The sequence below is a fragment of the Tyto alba genome, unplaced genomic scaffold (genome assembly GCF_018691265.1).
Source record: "Tyto alba isolate M040663 unplaced genomic scaffold, T.alba_DEE_v4.0 Super-Scaffold_19, whole genome shotgun sequence".
Taxonomy (NCBI): domain Eukaryota; kingdom Metazoa; phylum Chordata; class Aves; order Strigiformes; family Tytonidae; genus Tyto; species Tyto alba.
Window position 1 is genome coordinate 3,038,807 of NW_024881281.1, and position 20,643 is coordinate 3,059,449.

The 20,643-nt window shown below is 42.5% G+C and overlaps 1 protein-coding gene across 1 annotated transcript in view; it reads left to right on the forward strand.

Annotated features, from left to right (window-relative positions):
- The first annotated feature begins 1,824 nt into the window (after window positions 1-1,824).
- The window catches only part of PPM1D (protein phosphatase, Mg2+/Mn2+ dependent 1D), a 28,270-nt gene continuing 9,451 nt past the window's right edge, over window positions 1,825-20,643 (forward strand). The window contains exons 1-3 of the mRNA XM_042791587.1: window positions 1,825-2,427; window positions 9,199-9,427; window positions 11,906-12,030. Coding sequence (XP_042647521.1) covers window positions 1,983-2,427; window positions 9,199-9,427; window positions 11,906-12,030 — 799 coding nt within the window. The 5' untranslated portion in view covers window positions 1,825-1,982. The remainder of the gene's footprint in view (window positions 2,428-9,198; window positions 9,428-11,905; window positions 12,031-20,643) is intronic.

Genomic DNA, 20,643 nt, shown 5'->3' on the forward strand with positions numbered 1-20,643 from the left:
TGCATCAACTTCTATACATGTGTTCCTTTTTCTGCAAGTGTCTAGTTTAGTTGAATTGAAGTTTCTTGTGAGCTAAGGGACTTCAAGAGAAACTTAGGAAATGTGGTTTTAGTTGCTGGAGGATCTGCTGGTTGTGTGCTCTGTAAATCTTGAAGCACTTTTGTTTTCCAGTGGTGGTTTTGGGAATATAGTTGTTGCATGCAAAAACATCTTTAATGTATTGTAATTTAATTAAATTTGTGAATGTAGATATGATTTATATATGGTGCTGTTGTCTTTACTGCAAAAGTATTTACAGAAATGAGGCACTTGATTCCACTTGAAAAGGCAAAAGTACTGCTTGAACATAGAAAGAAGAGACAGAAAAACCTTGGAGTTAGAACAGGAGTTTCTTCCATCGTAACCAATTATTTTTTCCCCTTTGTTTCCTTAACTTTTTTACAAATACCAGGCTACCTAGAATATGTTTACCTAAAGCATAGGGGTAGGAGTCAATCTGCTTGGTTCTGTTCCTGGAGTAGCCTGTGATTTTCCACTCTGAATTGTTTAGGGAAGTATTACCTGTATAGAACGGTACTAATCCTTACATAACAACACTTCTGGCTACATTTAATCAACTAAGAAACAGGGATATTGTATTTATCAGAAGTAACAGACCTCAGTTGTCCCTATGCTGACATAGATCTGATGACACTATTTTGTCCTTTCTTTTTATCAATACTTTTAAGTCAGTTTACTTGTTTTCTGACTACTTGGTATTATAAAATAAATGAAAAAAAAAATCTATTCACCCCACTTACGTGTGCTGTGGATGGCAGTGGATCTGCTGCAGGCCTGGTGATTGACATGCTGTGCTTTGTATGTTGATTGTTGATGTATGATGAGGGAAATAACCTTATGTTGTGGTGGTTTGGATTGTATAAAGCTCGAATTAGTCTTAGTTTTCTTTATGCACCTTCAAAGTATACATTTCATCGTATATGTGGCAAATGTATTTGTATAAAATACTCTGTTATGAAACTTAATGGACAGATTTTTAAAGCAGGATTCTGTATTTGGCTGATGATCTGATGGTATAAACACCTGTAAAATAGGAAGGGATGGTTTTTAGTGTGGATTAATTCATTAATGCTTGTAGCAGGTTTTCAAATCCCTAGGTGCTCTAGAAATTCAGAGCTTTGTTGATCTATTTCTGATTTTTTTTTTAAATACTGCTGATTTTCATGTAGTTAATGGAAGGAAATCCAAAAGTACTTAAGCCATGTCACTGACAGCGGAAGTGTTTTTTGCAAAATTCAGTAATGGTTTTAGCTGTTTTAAGCTTGTAGGGGGAAAGAGTTTTAAGTGGGAGTCGATTGCAAATAAAACAAGGGCTAGAATTTAATCTAAAAAAAAAAAAAAAAAAAAAAAAGGTTTTAAGTAGTCATAAGCGTCATTAGCATGTCCCGCAAGGCCATCATCAGTGGAACCCCCGTTGTCCGGGCGGGAAAGCGCAAGGGCTTTTGTGCCGGAGGAACAGGCTGGGGTTCTTGAAGCAAGGCGGCGAGTGGCGGCGTTTCGAGTACTTGCAGCCAAGCGTGCGCGTAGCCTTAAGCAGAGCGGCGGGACCGCGCATCTCCCGCCCGGGAGCGCGCAGCACACACCCCCCCCCCGCGCCCCGGCTCCTGCGGCGGGAGCCGCGCTGCGTGCCCGCCCGCCGGCGCTAGGGGGCGCCGCGGTGGCCGCTTGCCGGCGCGCCTGGCCGGCCCTTCCGCCGCGGTAGGGGGCGCTGCGGCGCGGGGCGGCCGCCGTTCCCGCGGGGCTTGGCGGAGGCGGGCGGGCGGGCGGCCGTGCCCGGGCTGCGCCGCCGACAGCAACAATAGTCGGCGGCGGCGGCGGGCGGGGAGCCATCGCGGGCGGGGAGCGGCGGGCGCCGCCGCGCCGAGCCTTCCCCCCCCCCCCCCCCCGCCTTCCCCCCCCCCCCGCCCTCCCTTCGGCCCCCCATGGAGGGGCTGTACTCGCTGGGGGTGAGCGTGTACTCCGACCAGGGCGGCAGGAAATACATGGAGGACGTGACCCAGATCGTGGTGGAGCCCGAGCCGCCGGCCGAGGCGGAGCGCGGCCCCCCGCACAAAGGCGGAGCGGCGCCCGGAGGCCCCCGCGCCGCCGAGCCTCCGGCCGAGAGCGGCCGGCGGAAGGGAGGGAGCCCGCGGGGGTCGGAGGAGGGAGCGCTGCCGCCCGGCCCCGGCCGGCTCCCTCGCCGCTCCGTGGCCTTCTTCGCCGTGTGCGACGGGCACGGCGGCCGGGAAGCGGCCCAGTTCGCCCGGGAGAACCTGTGGGGCTTCATCAAGAAGCAGAAAGGCTTCGGTTCGGCTGAGCCGGCCGAGGTGTGCGCGGCCCTGCGCAAGGGCTTCATCGCTTGCCACCGGGCCATGTGGAAAAAGCTGCGTAAGTTACCGGCGAGTGGCGCGTTGGCGGCCGCCCCCGGGCCCCCGTCCCCTCCCTGCGCGGGCAGCGCTGCCGGCCCGCGGCCTTTCCGCCCAGCCACCGCGCCTGGCCCTGCCTCTCTCTCGGCTTCCTCTTCTCCTTTCCGCGGGGCCCCGCAGTTGGGAGCTCAGGGGACAGCAAATCCCGCGACCCTCCCCAGGCGCCGGTCTCTCCCTTTCCCCATATGCTGGTGTCCCCTGACCGTGGGACGTGCCGCTTTTAGCCGCCTTTTTCTTCCCCCCCCCCCCCCCCCGCCCCGTTCCCCCCGCACAATTGCGAGTTGCGTGCTTGAAAGCCTCCCTCCATCTCTGCTTGGGAGCATCGCTACCATCTGTGCGCAGGGAGTCGGGAGGGGAAAGCACGGTGCGATTTGAGATGTTGAATCAAGTAATTCGGTAAAACAAGAAAAACTGGAGGGCAAACCGTGGGAGAAAAGATAGAATCGGAGGGTGAAGACACATTGTAGGACGATTGTGGTATGCAGCTGAAGACACTGGGATTACAGGGCTGCAGTTTGTTTTCAGGGTGTTGCAAGGTGTATCTCCAAATTTGATTTACTGGGAGGTCTTTATCTTGGTGCCTTGGGGGATGATTGTCTGGAACTCCCCCTTGTCCAAGCTATCATAAAAAGAAGGGGGAAAAAGTAGTTTTAGCGAACTTAAAAGGGCTGAGACAGTATCTTTTCCCAAACTGTGCCTTGATTCCAACTGTTTATGTTGAGTACTGATGGAAGGATTCAAAATGTGGCTGTTTCATAGAGCGGAATCATTTGCTCGTTTTATTGTTTTGAGCATTGGGGAATAGGCAGTTTACCTGATAAAAATGGAAAACGCACTCAGTATTCTGAAGATTATATAGATTGTTTGCTTAGCTGCAGTAGGATGGAAGTTGGGGTCCTAAATAGGTAAGGGTAAAGCAGAGGAGAGTGACAAGACAGGTGGCAGGAATCGTTCTTGTACTCCTTTTCCCTGAGATCTAGTGAGGTTGCAGAATTGAGTTTCTGAAAGGGATTTTTTCCTTGGTAATGTGAAGGTTATGGCTTTCAAGTATGGTGGTTATATATAAATAACGTGTAGAGTGCGTGTGTGTATTGTGTATGCATTTATGTATTAAAAAGTCCCGGAAAGAAAAGATAAGAACAGTTAACAGCATATGAATGCAGGCAGGCGGGAGTGGAACACAGTAAAATTGGGTCAAAAACATAATGATACTGACAGTTGGGCTTGGGAGGCAAACATAAAAAGCAAGAATTGCACTTTGAGCACTGTGGGGTTTCAACGAAGTGATTCATTGCAGGGGGGGTGGATTATACTGTCAAAACAATTTCACTTTCTTTTTCCTTTTCCTTGAATAGCAAAATAGAGAAGTTGTGCAAATGTCAGATAGTTGAAAAGATACGGGGGAGGCAGTGGCAAGGTTGAGGGCATACTGATACTGGACAGAAAGGTGTGGTGTGGATTTTGGAAGCACCAGAGCTTAATCACAACCTTGATGCTGGGGAACAAGTGGCAAGTGGAACAGGATCTGCTGGGCTGCAGACCGGTGTGATAAGGAGAAAGATGTGTGAATAGGTTATGGGGGAGAAAGATAAGGAGTTTAGTTTTCTAGTTGTAGTAACCCCGATCTGTTGTTTGTCACTAACTATGTGTGAATACAAAATACAGAGAGGTGGAGTGAAGTGACAGAATGCAGGAAATACTATTTTAGTAATGAGTGTTTAGCAAATAGTTACTTGGGTTGTGGAACCAATTTAAATTGTTGTGAGAAACAACATAGCTCCGGCTATGAGCATTTGATGACAGTTTTAGGTAAACTATATAGTAAACTTCTACATAGCATGTTTGGTCTTACTGATTTCTGCTGCGTGTGAATAACAGCTAGAGTTCTGTGGGACCAAACCATTACTGTAGTTCACAATTTCTCATACTACGTTAAGGAATCCCAGTGCAAATTTTACTTAAATAATTTTACATATCACCATCTGTAGACCAGATCTTTAACTGTGCATTGGTGACACTAAGGACGTGAAAGGGAGTCTGGGTGTTTTGGTGTCTTGAAACGGGAGTGGGAGAACAGCTTGGATTTTTAGCGTAAAGGATGGAGTCTTTATTGCTTCCAGTCGGTGGCCGTTGGAAGAGAAGCTGATACTCTGCTCTGTTAGTTCTTGGAAGCTGTGGGGTCAGCCCAGTGGCCATCTCCTGTGATAGACAGGAAAACACAGAAAATAAACCAGGAAAATACCCCTTTATCATTGCTCATAATTTTGCGGTTGATTATATATTAATAAAATTATCTGTATGCTAAAGAGTAATTTCCTGAGTAAAAGTTCTTATTTGAAGCCTGTTTCTACAACTGGCAGTGCTAGGAAAGGTGTTTACAAGCAGCACACTCAAGAGATTTTGATGGGACTTTACTGAGGATTGCATGGGCTTATGTTTTTTTGGTAATTCATTATTTGGATAGCCAAGAGCTTGGTTTTAAATGTTGTATTTAGCTTGATGCTATTAAAAACGTTTTTCAGCTTTACTAGTTACAATTTAGAAAGAGTTGCATACTTCTGCTTTGGTTATAACTCTTCCCATTAAATTTAATTGAGGCAATAAAAGTCAAATAATATTTTCATCTCTAGTGTAAAAACAAGGCTTTTTGTAGTTTTAACCGGAGAGTCATAATTTCAGGATTATTCTTAGAAATGTTTAAGAGTTTATGTATGTATTCTTATCTGGAAAGGACCTAGACCACTTAAGGCAATGCAGATTTTCAGGATAATGTAAAATTTTTGTGGTCTACTGCTGTATTAAAAGCTCATATATATTCTTTAAAAGTTATCTTTTTATTATTTATTTAAAGATGTCATTTTTTTTCCCTAAAGTTTAATAAGAGTTTTAGACTCAATTTGAAATGAGGTATTGTAGTTTGACTTAATGTATATAAAAGCAGTGAAATAAAAGTGAAATATATTCTTCAGCTATTTTTGATTCCCAGAATGATCCTGAATCATTCTCAAAAATAAACATGAGCAGAGCCTTCCACAAACACATTTTGGAGCAGTCCGTGTCTTTCAGATCATGTGCCACCCATTATAAGTGAATTTGTATTTTAGACTGTGGCAGAGTATTTTTTTTCTGTTACAGATGTGGTATCCAGGTGTAGGAGCCATATTTTGGTGTAACAGATACGCTGTTTGGCATGGGTGGTTTGTTTTAAACCAATTCCTTTTCCTCTCTCCAGTCCCTCCACCAGAAGGGTGAAAATAAGTAAGAGGTAATTGCAAGTTGTGTATAAACAGCTTAGAGTCCTGGAGAGCTGTGTGGATTTCTCTCTTGAAACTGTCTACTGTTGTAAGGAGCAAACTAGATGATAAATTCGATCGCTTCGGATAGCTTAAGCACTTAACATGCATAATTTTTTTTTTCTTTTATCTTTTTTTCTTTTTTTTTTTCTTGGAAGAGTGGGAAGTGCATCTGTTGAAGTGGGGGATGTGGCGTTTTGTGGGCAGGCAGTGTGAGAGGCACTCGCAGGCAGTGCTGTCAGTACCCTGCTAGACGCAGATGCGGGTTTACCTCCCACTCCCTTCGCATCAGCTGGGTCAGTGCGCTGTGCTGTGTGATAAACGATGGGATTTTCAGGTGTAACGTCCCTTAGCTGTAGTGGGGTAGTGTCCATCCTGGGATCTATCCATCTTCCTAGTGCATAGCTTAATAATTCATGACAATAAATAGAGAATTAGGGATACAGGCCCACAAGGAAACCTTAACTAACATTGTTTTCCCTTTGGGCTGCCCAGAGGTATTTCTCTGTTGCTGAAGTTGTTGAGGTGGTATGTCATCCACGGACACTTTGGGTGTATTTTTGAAATGTGAATTTAGTTTTGAGAGCTTTGTTGTCATTTCAGAATTTCTTTCAATGTGACAACTTGGTGTGGTATGAAAAATGGGCAATAGTTTGCTCTGAAGTAAAGTTCTAAGCTCAAAAGTGGATGGCATTTTGTATTTTTACTTTGAAGGGATGTTGTAATGCTAGTCGTGCTTAAGAAGAAGCTTGTGTTTTTATTGGAGCTGGTGTGGCCAGGTAGGGAAGGAAGTGTTATGTGTGTGTTTAAGAATGGTAACTGGAGTTGATGATTTTACAAAAGAAGGAAGAGTTTAATGTGCTGTTACTCTGAATTAGTATACATTGTCAGTTAATTTGTTAGAGGGCAAAATGCCTTTTGATAATACCTGATCATTTGGAATGTTGTGGTATCTTATAAAAGAATTGTAAAAAGATATATTTTTTTTAGGTCAAAATAATATTTTGTTTTATATATTGCATCTAAATACAAAAAAAGGAACAAGGTAATAAGAATAGCATTTGGTGAGTTTTGCTGGGTCATAGTAGTATGCAGGAAAAGAACTCAGCAAGGAAGGAAGCTTTCTTGATGGGAGTGTCCTGTGTATGTGTGTTTTTAGGGGTTCCATATAGTTTGCACTAAAATGTTTTCTCATTTTTCAATTGAATAAAGGGAAAGGAAAGATGCAACCAAGTCAAATTTCACAAAGCAAAGCACTTTATACTTCCTGTCCTAGACAGCAGGTGACCATTTCAATTTGCCAGCTACAAAACCAGTTGAGTTTACAAGCTCAAAGTTACAAAGTTGAGTGAAGGGTACTCTTTCTCAAGTAGAGGGAAGAATTGTTTTAGAAAGAATTCTTATTGCTTACCTTACAAGATGGATAAACACATGCTCCTGATATGTGGAGGAGGTTGGGTAAGTGACTTCGGTTTTTATATTTGAGCTTAGATGAAGACTCAGGGGTTTTGACACTTTCGCTAATTTCTGATGAGACACTATCTCCGAAGAAAGGAATATGCTATGCTATATATAATACTTATCTCAAAACAGAATCCAGGCACAAACTAAAATCCCTTGATGAGCAGATCTAATTTCTGGTTCTGTTGGAGTCTAAAATCTGAGGCTGCTCTATCATTCTTTTTCTCCTAAGTGGATGATTTCACTCTCTGTGCTCTTCATTCCCATAAAGGCTGATTTGACTCTCAAATATATTTTATTGCTATTGAAGAGTTGTTACACTGACAGAAACTCATTAGTTGCAGCTTGTTTTCTGTTAAGTGCATGGTTGAAGTCCTCATTACCACTTGGCTTCCTCCCTCGTTTGCTTTCCATTTGGAATGTGTTAGATTTAATATCCACAGTTAAAATTGCCAGACAAAGTACTTGCAATAAGCTGATTGAATGTTTGTGTTCTTGAAATAAAGCTACTCCTAGGGAGAAAGTGTATTTTAGTATTTAGAATGGAAAGTTAGAACGTAAATGTTTAAATTATGCTGGATATCTCGTAGCTAATACTGGGGAAATGCAGCTTTTATCATCACATTGTCTATATAATTCTACTTTTCCTCCAGCACATTTTTTATGTCTTTTCTTTCTTGCCTCAGGCATCTGAACATCATTCAGTGGCACTAAAACTTACTAAGTTCCTAATCTTTTGCTTCTATTTAAAACTTTTGATGTTTATAATACCAATTTCCAGAGGGGAAGGCCTAACTGTGGGTTTGTTTTTTTTTGTACCTGTGTGCTTGTTGTGCCATAGGAAAATAAATAATACAGTGCGCTGGCAGTCTGGCTTGGTTACTTCCTGCGAACAGAATGTGTATCACAGTGGAATTTTTTATGTTGTACTTTGTGAGCCTGACTTGTGAAGTGCAGAAGATAGAGTGTGACAAGGAGATGAGTCTCCCTTCTGAGTTTGTCTGAAGACATGAGTGGGTGCAGTGAAGAAGAAACACGAAGTTGCTGTTGACAGTTGAAGTCAACCAGTAACTGGGAACTTGATTTCTGTTTTCTGAGGGTGCTGAAGTAGGGAGGAGGACTGGTATGGCTAATCTTGCTTAATTGGGATGTTTTCTCAGTCATTTTGTGGAGATTTGGAAAAAGATGTGTAGACACAAAAATAGACAAGAAAATGCATGAAAGAGAAATGTGGATTGGACATAAGTGGGGAGAGTAGTGTAATAGGGAATTAATGTAAGTGTTTTGAGTGCAAAGCAGGTGAGAAAGAAGGAGATTTCCCTAACCATGCATAGTTCCTGCTAGTACAGGTATTTTATTGTTCTGAATTCAAGGGGTATCTTCTGCAGAAGGTTTGATGTTGGGTTACAGATAGTATACGTAGTCTGAATTATTCAATTCTCCAAAAGTAAATGTGAATAAAACAGTTCATGTTACTCAACTTAAAATGTTGTTCAGCATTTAAATGTGAAATAGCACGTTCCTTCCTTTCGAGGGGATCAGGAATGTCCAGAAAACCTGATTGCCAGTCAAATGTCCAGACAAAATGACCTAATACATAATGTTTCTACCTTTTCAGGCAGGAAAGTGAACAGTAGATCTTAACAAAACCCTTGACTGATCCTGTCCAGCACTCAAGGAGCACATCTTCCCCCGTATTCTTCTAGTGATGCTTGGGATGTTGAACTGGAGGAGGCAAATTTTTTTAATCCTGTATCAGTCTTTTGATACTGGCTTTATATATATGTGCCAATTGAAGCTGGAGATAGGGGAGTGACATGAAAGTGGGGGAAACCTGAGGGCACTGGTTTGCCTGGCCATACTATAAATACACTCTAATGTTACGCCAGCCTCTGTGAAACACCTTTCATCTTCAAAACCTTACCAGTTCCACAGAATGAAAAACAAAGGTGTTTTTATTTGCTTTTTTCTCATTGCAGCAGAGTGGCCGAAGACCATGACAGGTCTCCCAAGCACGTCAGGAACTACTGCCAGTGTGGTAATTATCCGCGGGTCAAAGATGTATGTTGCTCATGTTGGTGACTCGGGAGTGGTGCTGGGAGTCCAGGATGACCCCAAAGATGACTTTGTGAGAGCTGTGGAGGTGACGCAGGACCACAAGCCGGAACTTCCCAAAGAACGGGAGAGAATTGAAGGCCTTGGGGGCAGGTAACTGTCTCTGTGTTTTTTACTTCAGTTTTGACCTCTGGGTTCTATCTGTGTCTTTCTGATTGGACTAGGCTTAAGCTTGCTAGTTCTAGGGGGAGTAAGCAAGGTGGTGGACCTCAGAGTCTATTTATATTCTTTCCTTGTCTATTCTCTGTGTGTGTGGCTTTTTTTTTTTTTTTTTTTTTTTTTCCCCCCCTAGCTTGTTGGAGAGTAAGTTACACTGATCCATTGTCACACTGTTGTGCTTTTTGCTAGTGGTTTATGGTATAAACAAAATTATACTTTCCTGGTGGATTCCCAGGCAGCTAAGGTATGATTACAATTCTAAATGTTCACTGAAGGCTTTGAAAGTGGAGACGCTAATATTTGATTTATTTTGCATTAACTTCTGATGGTGGTGGGTGAAAATCTATTTCCCTATAGATAATAATATGAGCTCTGGAATACCTGGTTTGTCAAATGGTGGAAAACCAGGAGTTTTGACAGAGAATACTCTGATTTCTCATGCGTTCTGTATTGTTCCTGAGGTGACAATAGCAGTTGTTGAGTAGGCTCTTCAAAGCTTCTGTTTAAGGAACATAAAAAGTCTTAGATTTGAAACAAGATACTGTATTTGCTGTGTTTAGATACAGGCTTAAAATGTTAGAATACCACATTTTAACACTTTACATTAGTAATTTCGTCACTGTCAGGAGCTGGCAGATGTTAGAACATCTCTGAGTTGTGGTTGATGCTTGTTCCCTGTGACTCAGGAGGAAAGCAGGCAGGTTTGTCAGATGGCACTAATGTTTTGAGACAAACCTCAGGGCTGGCGTTTGGCGTAGCTTCACAGGAGCTCTCTGTTCTTTCATTCTGCACTGCCGCACCAGATGGACGGGCACGGTTTCCTTTTCTTAGCAGTTCAGAGGCAGAGATCACTGAAGGTTTTCCTGTTGACATCCTTCATACGAGAACCCTGTTGGCTCATTAACCTTTAGATATTTGTATTTCTAGCAGGTGGAAGGTGATCAGTTAGCTCTATTGGTAGCTTTTCAGAAAGGGTCACTTCCAGTTTTGCAGGGTTAGGACTTGTAAATGTACAGGCTTCCAAGTTGTGTGTGTCAGATCAAAAGTCTCTGAGGCTTCAGAGAAATATTTGCTGGATCTTTGTATCAACAGGAATGGTTAATTTTTTTTTTTTTAATCTTTATTTTTACTAGTGCTCTTTCTGTTTTTTTTCCAGGCTGGCTGTTGCTGGCAATTGTGAGGCAAAGTGTAGGAGTGAGGTGGAACTACGCAGCTATGCTTACTAATGTCTTCTCTTTCATGAGAGTGAATTGGGAAAACTTAATGGGAGAGCATAATTGAATCTTTCATTAAAAATGGTATTTTCCTAGTAATAGTCTCTGAGTGTGGGATGAGGTCGTCTTTCAGATAATGCCTAAAGTTAGCTTTGTGTGGTTATTAGTTGTACAACTGGATGAGATCGGTTTTTAGGATGTGGTGTTTGTGACTTTGCACTGTGCATGCGAAAGGATGGAGCTAAACATGCCCTTGTTGTTAAGGCCTTTGAAGTTTCAGGAAGTGCATCTTGAATAGCTTCAGTATGAGGAATCTTGAGGCTGTTCCAGAGCTTCTCGGTTTCTAATTACCAATGGCTGTTCCTTGGATAAAAGCTAGCTTTTAAGTATCTAGTTCTTAACTTGGTTGGGACCAAGCTTTGCTAGCTCCTTGTTCCATTACCTTTTCTTTCTTGATGGCTCGTACTCTCTCTGTTCTTCTTTCCTCCTGCCTCCCCTGCCCAGTAACAGCTGCCCCGTTTACTTGTTCTGTAGCTTCTCCTTTGACCCTTCAAATGCCATCTGAGAACTAAAACCAGTGCTCAGTGCCTCAGAGCAGGTGTTAATGTTCAGATGCAGAGCTGTTTCTTCCTATCTCTGGCTTTCAGCAGATAGTAACTATAAACAATTTCTCTTTTATTTCTGCCTTATGTTGGTGCGCCATTAAGGAAATCCCTACAGAAGGCTGCTCCTGTCTCTTTTGTTTTTTCAACTATATTGTGCTGCTCTTTACTGCCAAACTTTGGCAGATGGAGAAAACTGAAGGAGAAACTACATATTTCCACCCAAGAGAGTTGATGTTGATGGTCCTCATCTGAAGAAAGCAAATTCAGTTCTGCTTTTTCTCCGACAGATTAAAAAAGATACTCTTACATCTGGTTGTTGCAGCCAGCCAGAATTTCTTCCAGGTCTCCATTTCCCTGCTTTTTCTTTTCTTCTGCCCTTCATCTCTCACTTTTCCCTTTGGCTTAATATGGAATGAAACCATTTAAGTGATACCGTGTGTTTTGAAATATTTAATTGCGCTGTGGACTTCCTTGAGGGGGCTGTGATTATTGGCTCCATATTTGCATATTTAACTGCTTTTGTGTCAATTAACTAACTTCCGTGCTTCCATTTCCATTCTTCTTTTAACCCTTGCCTTCTCTGACGGTTTCAGTGTGATCAACAAGTCCGGCGTGAATCGTGTCGTTTGGAAGAGACCTCGTCTGACTCACAACGGCCCGGTGCGCCGCAGCACCGTCATTGACCAGATTCCGTTCCTGGCAGTTGCTAGAGCGCTTGGTAAGTCGTGCCCGTGTTTGCAAAGTGAGCACCACTGCCTACAGGCCACCAGAACTGAAAGATACCCTGTTTTGCCAAAACATACAGTTCAGAGGTTTTACTCACTCGCTGTGGTTACAAGGCCTTCTGAAAGCCTAGGCCTTTTTTAAAGCATTTTTAATACAATATGGATTTTGGTTTTCAAATAATGCTGTAGAAGGTGTCATTGGTGAGTGAAGGACTTGCCCTACAGCAGGCAGGATTTTCAATGTCAATCTCACAAGGAGGGTGCTTCGCTTCTGCTGCAAATGAAAAGGTATAAAAAAGCAGTGTCTCCAAGATGGAGAGCACATTTGTCTTTTACAGAAATAATAGGACTGATTTTGGACTAGGTGGGGGTAGGGGTAAGTTTTGCTGCATAACATACAAATTACTTTGGTCTTCCTTTTGTGGTGAATCTGTTTTCTTTTAAGACTTCACATCGAGTGAACAAAGGGATGAAAGTCAAATCTGTGTTTTATCTATAACTTGCCTTATGCGAGAGTATTAGTAATGGGAAACTCCCTGAGGATCACTATTTGGAGGACGAAAAGGCGTATGGCAGTACCTAGCAAACTTGTTACGAATGGGTTTTGAGAAGTACTTCATAATTTAATCTTTGGATACCTCTTGCCCATGAGTTGTTAATGTTTTCTGGTCAGGTTTTTTCCCTAAATCTCATTGCAGAATTCTAATCTCCTGCAGTTAATTTTGTTTCCTTCCTTCCTCCCTTTGCCCTAGTGAAGAATTCTCTATCCAGATATACCCAGTATAGGTTTGGATTTTATGGTAATGTGGTATCATATTTTTACCTGTGAAAACTGTCCTGTGACTTAATTTCTTCTTGGCAAGCTTGACAGTTATGTGATAGTGTTGTCAGCGTTCCTAGATCAGCTGGCAGTGTGTCATGGGGACAGTCTGTTCCTGGGACCGTGGTTGTCTTGATAATTGCACAGCGTTAGTGTGTCTTATGTCAAGGGCAGTAATGTCTGCTTCACATGGATTTGTCTAGTGTTCAGAACTTTTCAGGGATAATTAGCATTGTGAAAGATAGCTATATATAAAGGAAGGAGTCGCAGATGGTTAGGTGGCTGAATGGTGATCTTCAATAAAAGAATATAACTTCAATTTTATGGACATTTTTCTCTCTGTCTTACAAGTCTGTGTTGTATTTTAGGCAAGGTAGATGCTTGTTTTCTGGATAGTAAAACTGACTGGAGAATTTGAGTTTTTAGAGTTAATAGGTGACTAGCAGACAGAGATCTTCATCCACTGAGCAACATACCCCTTTTCTCCCCTTTCCTGCAGAAGGCTGTGTGTTCCTCATAGATTTCAAAAAGCGTATGCTTAATTTTGATGGATCTTTCATTCCTATGATTGCGAGTTTGTTTGTCTAAATAGTTCAATGATTTGCAATCTGATTCCTCTCAGCAAGTTGAACAAAAGGATTTGGCTGGGTTTTGTGTGCAGATGGGAATTGAAGGAATGATGCATCTGTTACCCCCTACTGCGTTCTTTCCCGTTAGGTGGATGAAGAGGATTACTGGAGAATTTTGGGTCCAAGAAACGAGAACACCTACCTTTTAACAATTTTTGGTTTCAAAAGTTAGGTTTGAAAGCTTAAGAGGGCTTTGGCATCTTCAAATTGTGGAGAAAGAAGAGCAGTGTGCCAGTGTTTTGGTGTTTGCTTGCTCAGGGAGCCTCCGTAGCCTCTTCACATCCCCTTCTGAGGAGGTATGACGAACCTCCTGGAAAAAGGAACACAGCTGCTTCTCTCTGTGGGACCCAGATGGTGCACAGACGCTCACAGTTTGGAAACAGGATTTAACTTCTTTCCGAGGCCAGCATGTCCCTCACGCTGCTTACAAAAGACCTACCACTACTAAAGCCATTTGCATTCATGCTGCTGAGGCCTGCTCGACCCCTTGGCTGTCTCCCAGCTTGCTACCCTGGTTGGCACAGCGCTGCCGTGTTGGAGTTTCTCCAGGCGGAGTAATAACTGTCAGTGTTGACATGTACTGGTTACCAGTACTCTCCAGTCAATCCCACTACGACCTAGCACAGTGGTTCTTTTTGCTAAGTCCAAACTTGGTTGTTTAATTCTTGTTAGAAATCTCATACAGATCCCTGACTGGATCCAGCACTTAGGGGGCTACAGGAAAGATGAGGAATAACTCAGGGAGTGTAGGGATAGGATGAGAGGTAATGGCTTTAAACTGAGAGGGGAGATTTAGGTTAGATCTAAGGCAGAAATTCTTCCCTGTGCTGGCCCAGGGTGCCCAGAGCAGCTGTGGCTGCCCCCTCCCTGGAAGGGTTCAAGGCCAGGTTGGACGGGGCTGGGAGCCCCCTGGGCTGGGGGAAGGGGGCCCTGCCTGGGGTGGGGGGGGCACTGGGGGGGCTTTAAGGTCCCTTCCCACCCAAACCAGTCTGTGATTTGAATAATTTTTAGCAGGAGATCAAGAGTCTCTGGGTACTCTGCACTGTGGAGAGAAACCTAGAGTTGTGAATTTACTGTCTTTAAAGTGGGAAGATTATCTGATTAAAACCCCAAAAATTTAGAGCATAGATGTTTTGTTAAAGTTTGTCTTTCTCTTACACTTTAAAATACTTGTAGTCTTATCCCTCATCCAGTCCTTAAGTCTAGCACTCATTGTAAGGAGTACAGCAAAGGTTTTAGAAATAGCAGGATCAAAATGCTGTGGAAAAGTATCGCATTGGTCAAATATTTGGACAGCAGAAAGAATACCGATGCAATAGAAGTCCTTCTGGCCAGATTAATTCTGTCGACGTTCCCTTTACTGTTCTGATTGTCTACAGTGTTCTTCTGCCCTGAAATAAGCATTTGTGGTATGCACTTCTTATTACCACTGCTTCTCACAGCAGAAGTGGCTGCATTTAAGTAAAGTGTAATTTATTTATAGCCCCATAACAAGTCAGAAATACTTGGGCTTCATACTGTCTCTGTAAAGCATCTGTTTGCTGCTTTTACTGTATTGAGGTTTTAAGTCTGATTAAAATATTTTAAACTGTAGAAGGGTATTCTGCATTTTAAGCATAGCTACTTCTGCTAACCTTTTCTGGGCAATGAAAACATCTTTATAGCAATTTGCCTTCTAATAGATATGTATGAAATCCTGTGCTATCTCAGAATCGTTCACCTGATCGAAATGGGTAGCAAGTCCTGAGAAGAGCATTTTATTTCCTTAGAGTGTCATCATTTGAAGAAGTTTCCTGGCGCCCGTAGTTTCATGGTAACTGTCCTGTCCATTTTACATGCCAATCCCGAAACCAGGTGTGAGGCAAGTCAAATTACTTAAATCCCCTTGCGTAAGGCAAAGCTAGGAGTGTGCAGATTCCTGGCTACCATAGGGCGGATGCTCCGGGCAACAAGCCATCATGTAACTTGGTTGTGTGTTTCGGAGAGCCTGTGTGTCATTGCATCATGCATTAGTTACTGTCTCCACGTGGCACTCGAAGGCTCCTGTGAGCACGCTTGCGTGCGTGTGTCTGGGGGAAAGAACGCCGAGAAGTAACCAGCTCTGGGTAGGTATAAGGTAATAGCCAGATACCTGCTAGCAGAAAGGTTACGCTTCATCTGTGTCATCTGTCCAAACACGTTAACTCAGACCTGTTTCTGGGGTGATAAGCACAAGGCTGTAAGTGTACAAGATGACGTGTATGTTGTTTCCATGTGTTGAACCCATTGTGGAAAAATGGAGCAAGGCGTTTGGATCTTTGGAAAAGTTTTGAAGTAAAATCTGGCCATGTGTGTAACTTTCAAAGATGGTATGCCATGTAGGGGAAGTACAGAAAAGCTGCAGTCTGAGCATCTTACGGTATAACTTGAAGCAAGCAGACAAATGGTGTGACTAATCACTGAGTTTTGTAGGTTGACTGTGAGTGTAACTTAAACGCATTGTAATTTTCTTCAGTTGTTATTTAAGTTCATATCCGCAGCTGTCCCCCAGCCTGGCAATGCGTGGTGTGATGGCAGAAATGAGTCTTGGTTTTTAAATCATACGGGATCTCTTGTTGGTAAATTAGTTCAGGTCTAAATCTAGTAAATCTTCTCTCGACTCTTTTCCTTCCTTCTCCCCTTTTCTTGGGAACTGACACAGAGCCAAGATCTGCAGCTGTCGAAAGGGTTGTGTTGTAAGGGATTGCCTTGCAGTATTGTAGCTGTTTGGGGTGGGTGTGTGGGTTTAAATTAATGAATGATGAAACCTGAACCCAGAACCTGTTAGTTAAACCGCTCATTCATGTGGTGACGTGAAGTGTCTTTTTCCTGTTTTTTTATATAGAAATAGACTCACCCCCATATTTTAGGTGGAGTGGTCTCCACCATACAGGTTCGACTTTTCATAAGAACACGAGTTTCCTGCAGACCCCTAAAAACTGGAACAGTGGACGCTCAGTATATAGTTGCTACGAGAATGTTGGCTGTGACAGTGGTGTGGAAGCTGTTTTCCAGAGCAACTTACTGGATGCCAGAACTGTTTTGTGAAGCTCTCTGAAATGCCTACCATGAAACCCTAGAGAAGAGGGTATGGCTGACCTCAAATGATCGAAGTAGATTCCTGGATAAGGGTTTAGTGGTTTTTACATGCATTTAACTATTTTTTTAAAGTTACCAAAAAGAATGGGTGCAGTAGCTATACACTGTCTGCTTCTTAGTTCTTCCTCCTCCTTTGCAGGCCCCACCATGAAGATCCATCAGGTTGAATTGCATAAGCTAGTAAGTCGTGCTTAAGTACTGCACAGCATTGTCCAGGTTTTAATGAAAATTGCTTTTATATTTTACATAAAACCAGAAAAAACTTGGGGTGCAGCTGAGATTCTAGTGTTGTCCTAGGCATGTCTTGCTCTAGCACATATAATTTTCTTCACCCTCAAGACAAAATATATATGTATACATGTAGAAAATACAGAGTGTATGTACAGTGTGGATCTGTGTGACACAGAGCACGTGAAGGCATGTGTGGAGCCGTGTAGCTCAAATTAAAAAGTTTGGGGCTCCCCCCTTCCTGGCAGACTGGAGGTCTCTGTGCATGCCTCTCTAGCTCCCTCCTCTTTGGCAAAGCAGAAAAGCAATAATAAAGCTTTTCTCCTAAAGGTAAAACTTTATCCACGTGTGGTCAGTGCATTCTTCTGTTTTACCCCTTGTTTTTTCAGCTAAGCAAATGCTGTCTGGGATTGTCTTTTGAAGCTTGAAATTCCACTTTAGTGTTCATTTGAAGGATTTAATTCAAGGCCAGAAATGGAGAGTAGCTTTCTGCGTGCCATTTTAGCTCTTGGCCTCGGCTTTTGCATACTAGTTCTTGCAGGTTTTTCTCATGCAGTGTGCTCTGGTGTAGCCCTAGACAGACACCTTTTTTCTCTCGCCTCTCTTTGCTAATGTACAAGCAGAGATGAGCAGTCGTTGTGAAGACTGCCTTGTGAGCAGCTTTGAATTCACCATTCATTTTAAATGCAATTATTTAAGTTGCTGTTGAAATCCTGTTCTCTTGCTCGTGCTTTCCTTTTCTCTACGTAGTGTTGAGGGTGGCAGTCTTTCAGCAGGTTTGACTGAAATAGTATGTCAAATAAACTTCTAAAAAAAAAGTACTCTTAAAGGAGCAGTGACAGTTTTAAAGCCTCAGGTGCTTCTGTGTAATTTCTCGCTGGTACCTTCAGGTCTGTCCCCATCCCTCAGACTGAACTGTCTTTAATCATTCCTGGGTTGCATGGAGGGGCCGTGGTGTTGGGCTCACCTTGAGGCTGCCGTGCAGATGCCCTCTTGTGGTTGTAGGAATAGGTTGCCATCAGTTTTGGTGAAAACGTCTTCCACCCCAGCTCAGCCTGAATGGTTTTCAGTGGTGACTGTATCCTTGCTGAGATTTGCCTCACTTCCTAGCAGTGCTGCCTCATTGATAGTGAAAAAAGGAAGTTCTGCAAATCTTCTCTTTGTACTAACAGATTTTTTAGATAAAACTTAGATTTGAAACAATCTGGGATTAATCAAACTGGGTTTTCATTTTTGGACTGACTTGTAAAAGTAAACTTTTTTTTCCTCTATTAAAACCAAAAGAGATTTTGTATTCAAAACAGCATGCTCCAGAAACATAAATGGAAGATTTGATTTATATGACTTCTGGACACACTTTTGCTATAAGAAGGCTTTGGGCTTAATCCAATCCAGTCTAATTATGTGATGGCTGTTTTTATTTGTAACTTCATTTATTTTCCTGGCAGCAGCTGAGTTGCAAGTAGTTTTTTTTTCATTGTATTTTAGAAGGTAATAGTAAGCAGATAAGAGAGTACATATTTTGAGATTTTTACAGGTAGCTAAATTAGTTTCCTGCTCCTTTAGTATATGATTTCAAACATCTATTTTTAATTTTGTAAGATGCAATGTAATTTTTGTGTAGATCTCTGTATACTATTCTGGTTTGAGTCATGACTAAGAAACAGGTATGACGCTTCTGTAAAATGTAGAAGGAACTACATTAATACTTTTGTTTGTTTGGAAAAGAAATATGCAAGCCAAAAGAAATACTCCTGGTCTGTATGTTTTTAGAGAACAAGACTAAGTGTTGTAAATGTTTGGTTTTTAATTCGGAACAAAAATAGTATGGCTCACGAAGTGAAGTCTGAGAACCTGGCATTCCAGTTCTGTAATGCTAGCCCTCAGCGTATCACATCATCTTGCTATCTTGGCTTCCCAGCCTGCTAAAGGGTTACTGGTCTGTCTGCTTGCTTTGGGACAGATTGAAAGATTTCAGAGCAGTTTGAAAAGCCAAGGGAGAAGTGTACTCTGCTTTCTGGCTTACTTTCCTCTCCCTTTTTCCTTCCAAGAGTTGTGACAGAGGGTGCTGTGTGAAGTGACTCTCCCTAAGTTTGTCGTGCATTCCTCAGCTGCTGTGGATGCTGTGTGCTCCAGCTGGCTGGAGAAGGATACGCAGCTGACATGAGTATGCTACTTATGCAGCAGCTCTAAAAAGCATTGACTTAATCTGGTGCTCTGCCCTTCAGAAAAAGAAAAAAACAAACACTAAAATATAGTATCTCAACCTGGTGACACGGGTTGGGTTGAAGGATCTGTGAGAATTATTCTTGAAGTGTTCTTTATGCGGTGCTGTTCTACCAAGGGTCACTTGCCTGTGTGATTAGTCTGAATTTGTAGGTCGATGTTAGGTTCACACGGAAGGCAATCTCTCCTGTTCTTTTGTGCAACTGCAAGTACTGGTTGTTTTTCCTTCTAGGCTGAGGAGGGAAGAATCTGGATATTTCTGTATGCCTCAGGCTTCAAATATACTTTGTGGAATTTTGGGTCAAAGAACAAAAGATGATTTTTTATTTCAGTTGGTGACATCTAGAGCTCCATTTAGCTTTCAGTAGCTCCAGACTTGTCTGGAGTTGGTCAGATAATACCTGATTGTGCTCTAATGCTGTTTCATTGTACAACTTATTTACAGAGTTATTGTGTATTTCCTAGAGGTTTTTTAGCTTGAATAGATGGTGAGTGCAGTTGAATTTAAACCTCATGGAGATTGTTCTCGGTGTACGTTTACAGCAACCTTGGAATGCTGCTTTGACAGAAGTGGTACTACAGGAGATTATTTGACAGCATGCATTTTGCCAGAAAATGCATGTTTAATAAACTTAGTCTTTGAAGCTGTGAGTTCTTGAACTAGTCTAGGTCCTCTTCACCATTTGCTTTCAGGAAAAATTACTTTCCTCTTGGGGTATCTAACTTTCTCTCTTTCTCCCCCTTCTCCCAGTTGATAGTACTGTAGAGATGTGGCTTAGTTGCAGATTTGCAGAGGGATTTGGCCAAAGGTGTGGACTACCATGCTGAGGCAGCCAAGCAGCCGTTCTAACGCAGATCGTGGCATGCCAGCTGTTAATCCTTGTGTCAAGCCCACACCTCTGTATGGTTCCACCGCGACCTTCAGGAGGGCAACTCATGGAGGAGAGACCCTGAGGTTGGAAGGCTTTCAGTGGCAACTGGGAAGGTTGGGGCTCCTGGTCAGGGGTTTGGCCTGTGGTTGGTGAGGTGTGGATTGATGGGGTGTGTTCCCAGAATCTCTGGGTGCCCTTCAGCACGTTTATAATCCTTGGAGTCCCCTTTATAACCAATGTGATATTCCCAGTTATCCTCATGAGGAGCCTTCTTCCTCTTGGAGGAGGATTCTCTGAAATCTGTATGATTATTACTCAGCTCTTTTTTTTTTCCTCAGGAAGAGCAGCAGATGGGCATGATGACATGTATGTAGATGAACCAGAATTAAATAGCATCAGGTTATTTTTATCATACAGCACAGTATTTTGAACTTAAAAAATGATTCAGCTAATAACATTTGTCACTTCTCCTAAATGAGTATGAACAAACTGGCAAATAAAACTAGAAAAATATTGTGCAAGTTGGAAATGGATGCTGCTGCTGATTCCAAGATGTGGTGGTTGTAAGATCCTGAGCTCTTGTTTATTTTACCTGCTGTGTCCATGACAGACATGATGTGAAGAACTCACAGTGCGTGAAGACTTTGTGGCAATTCATATACAATAATTGCTGTGCTGGAGCTCAGCCCTTCTGTAAGAGTATTTATTTTGATC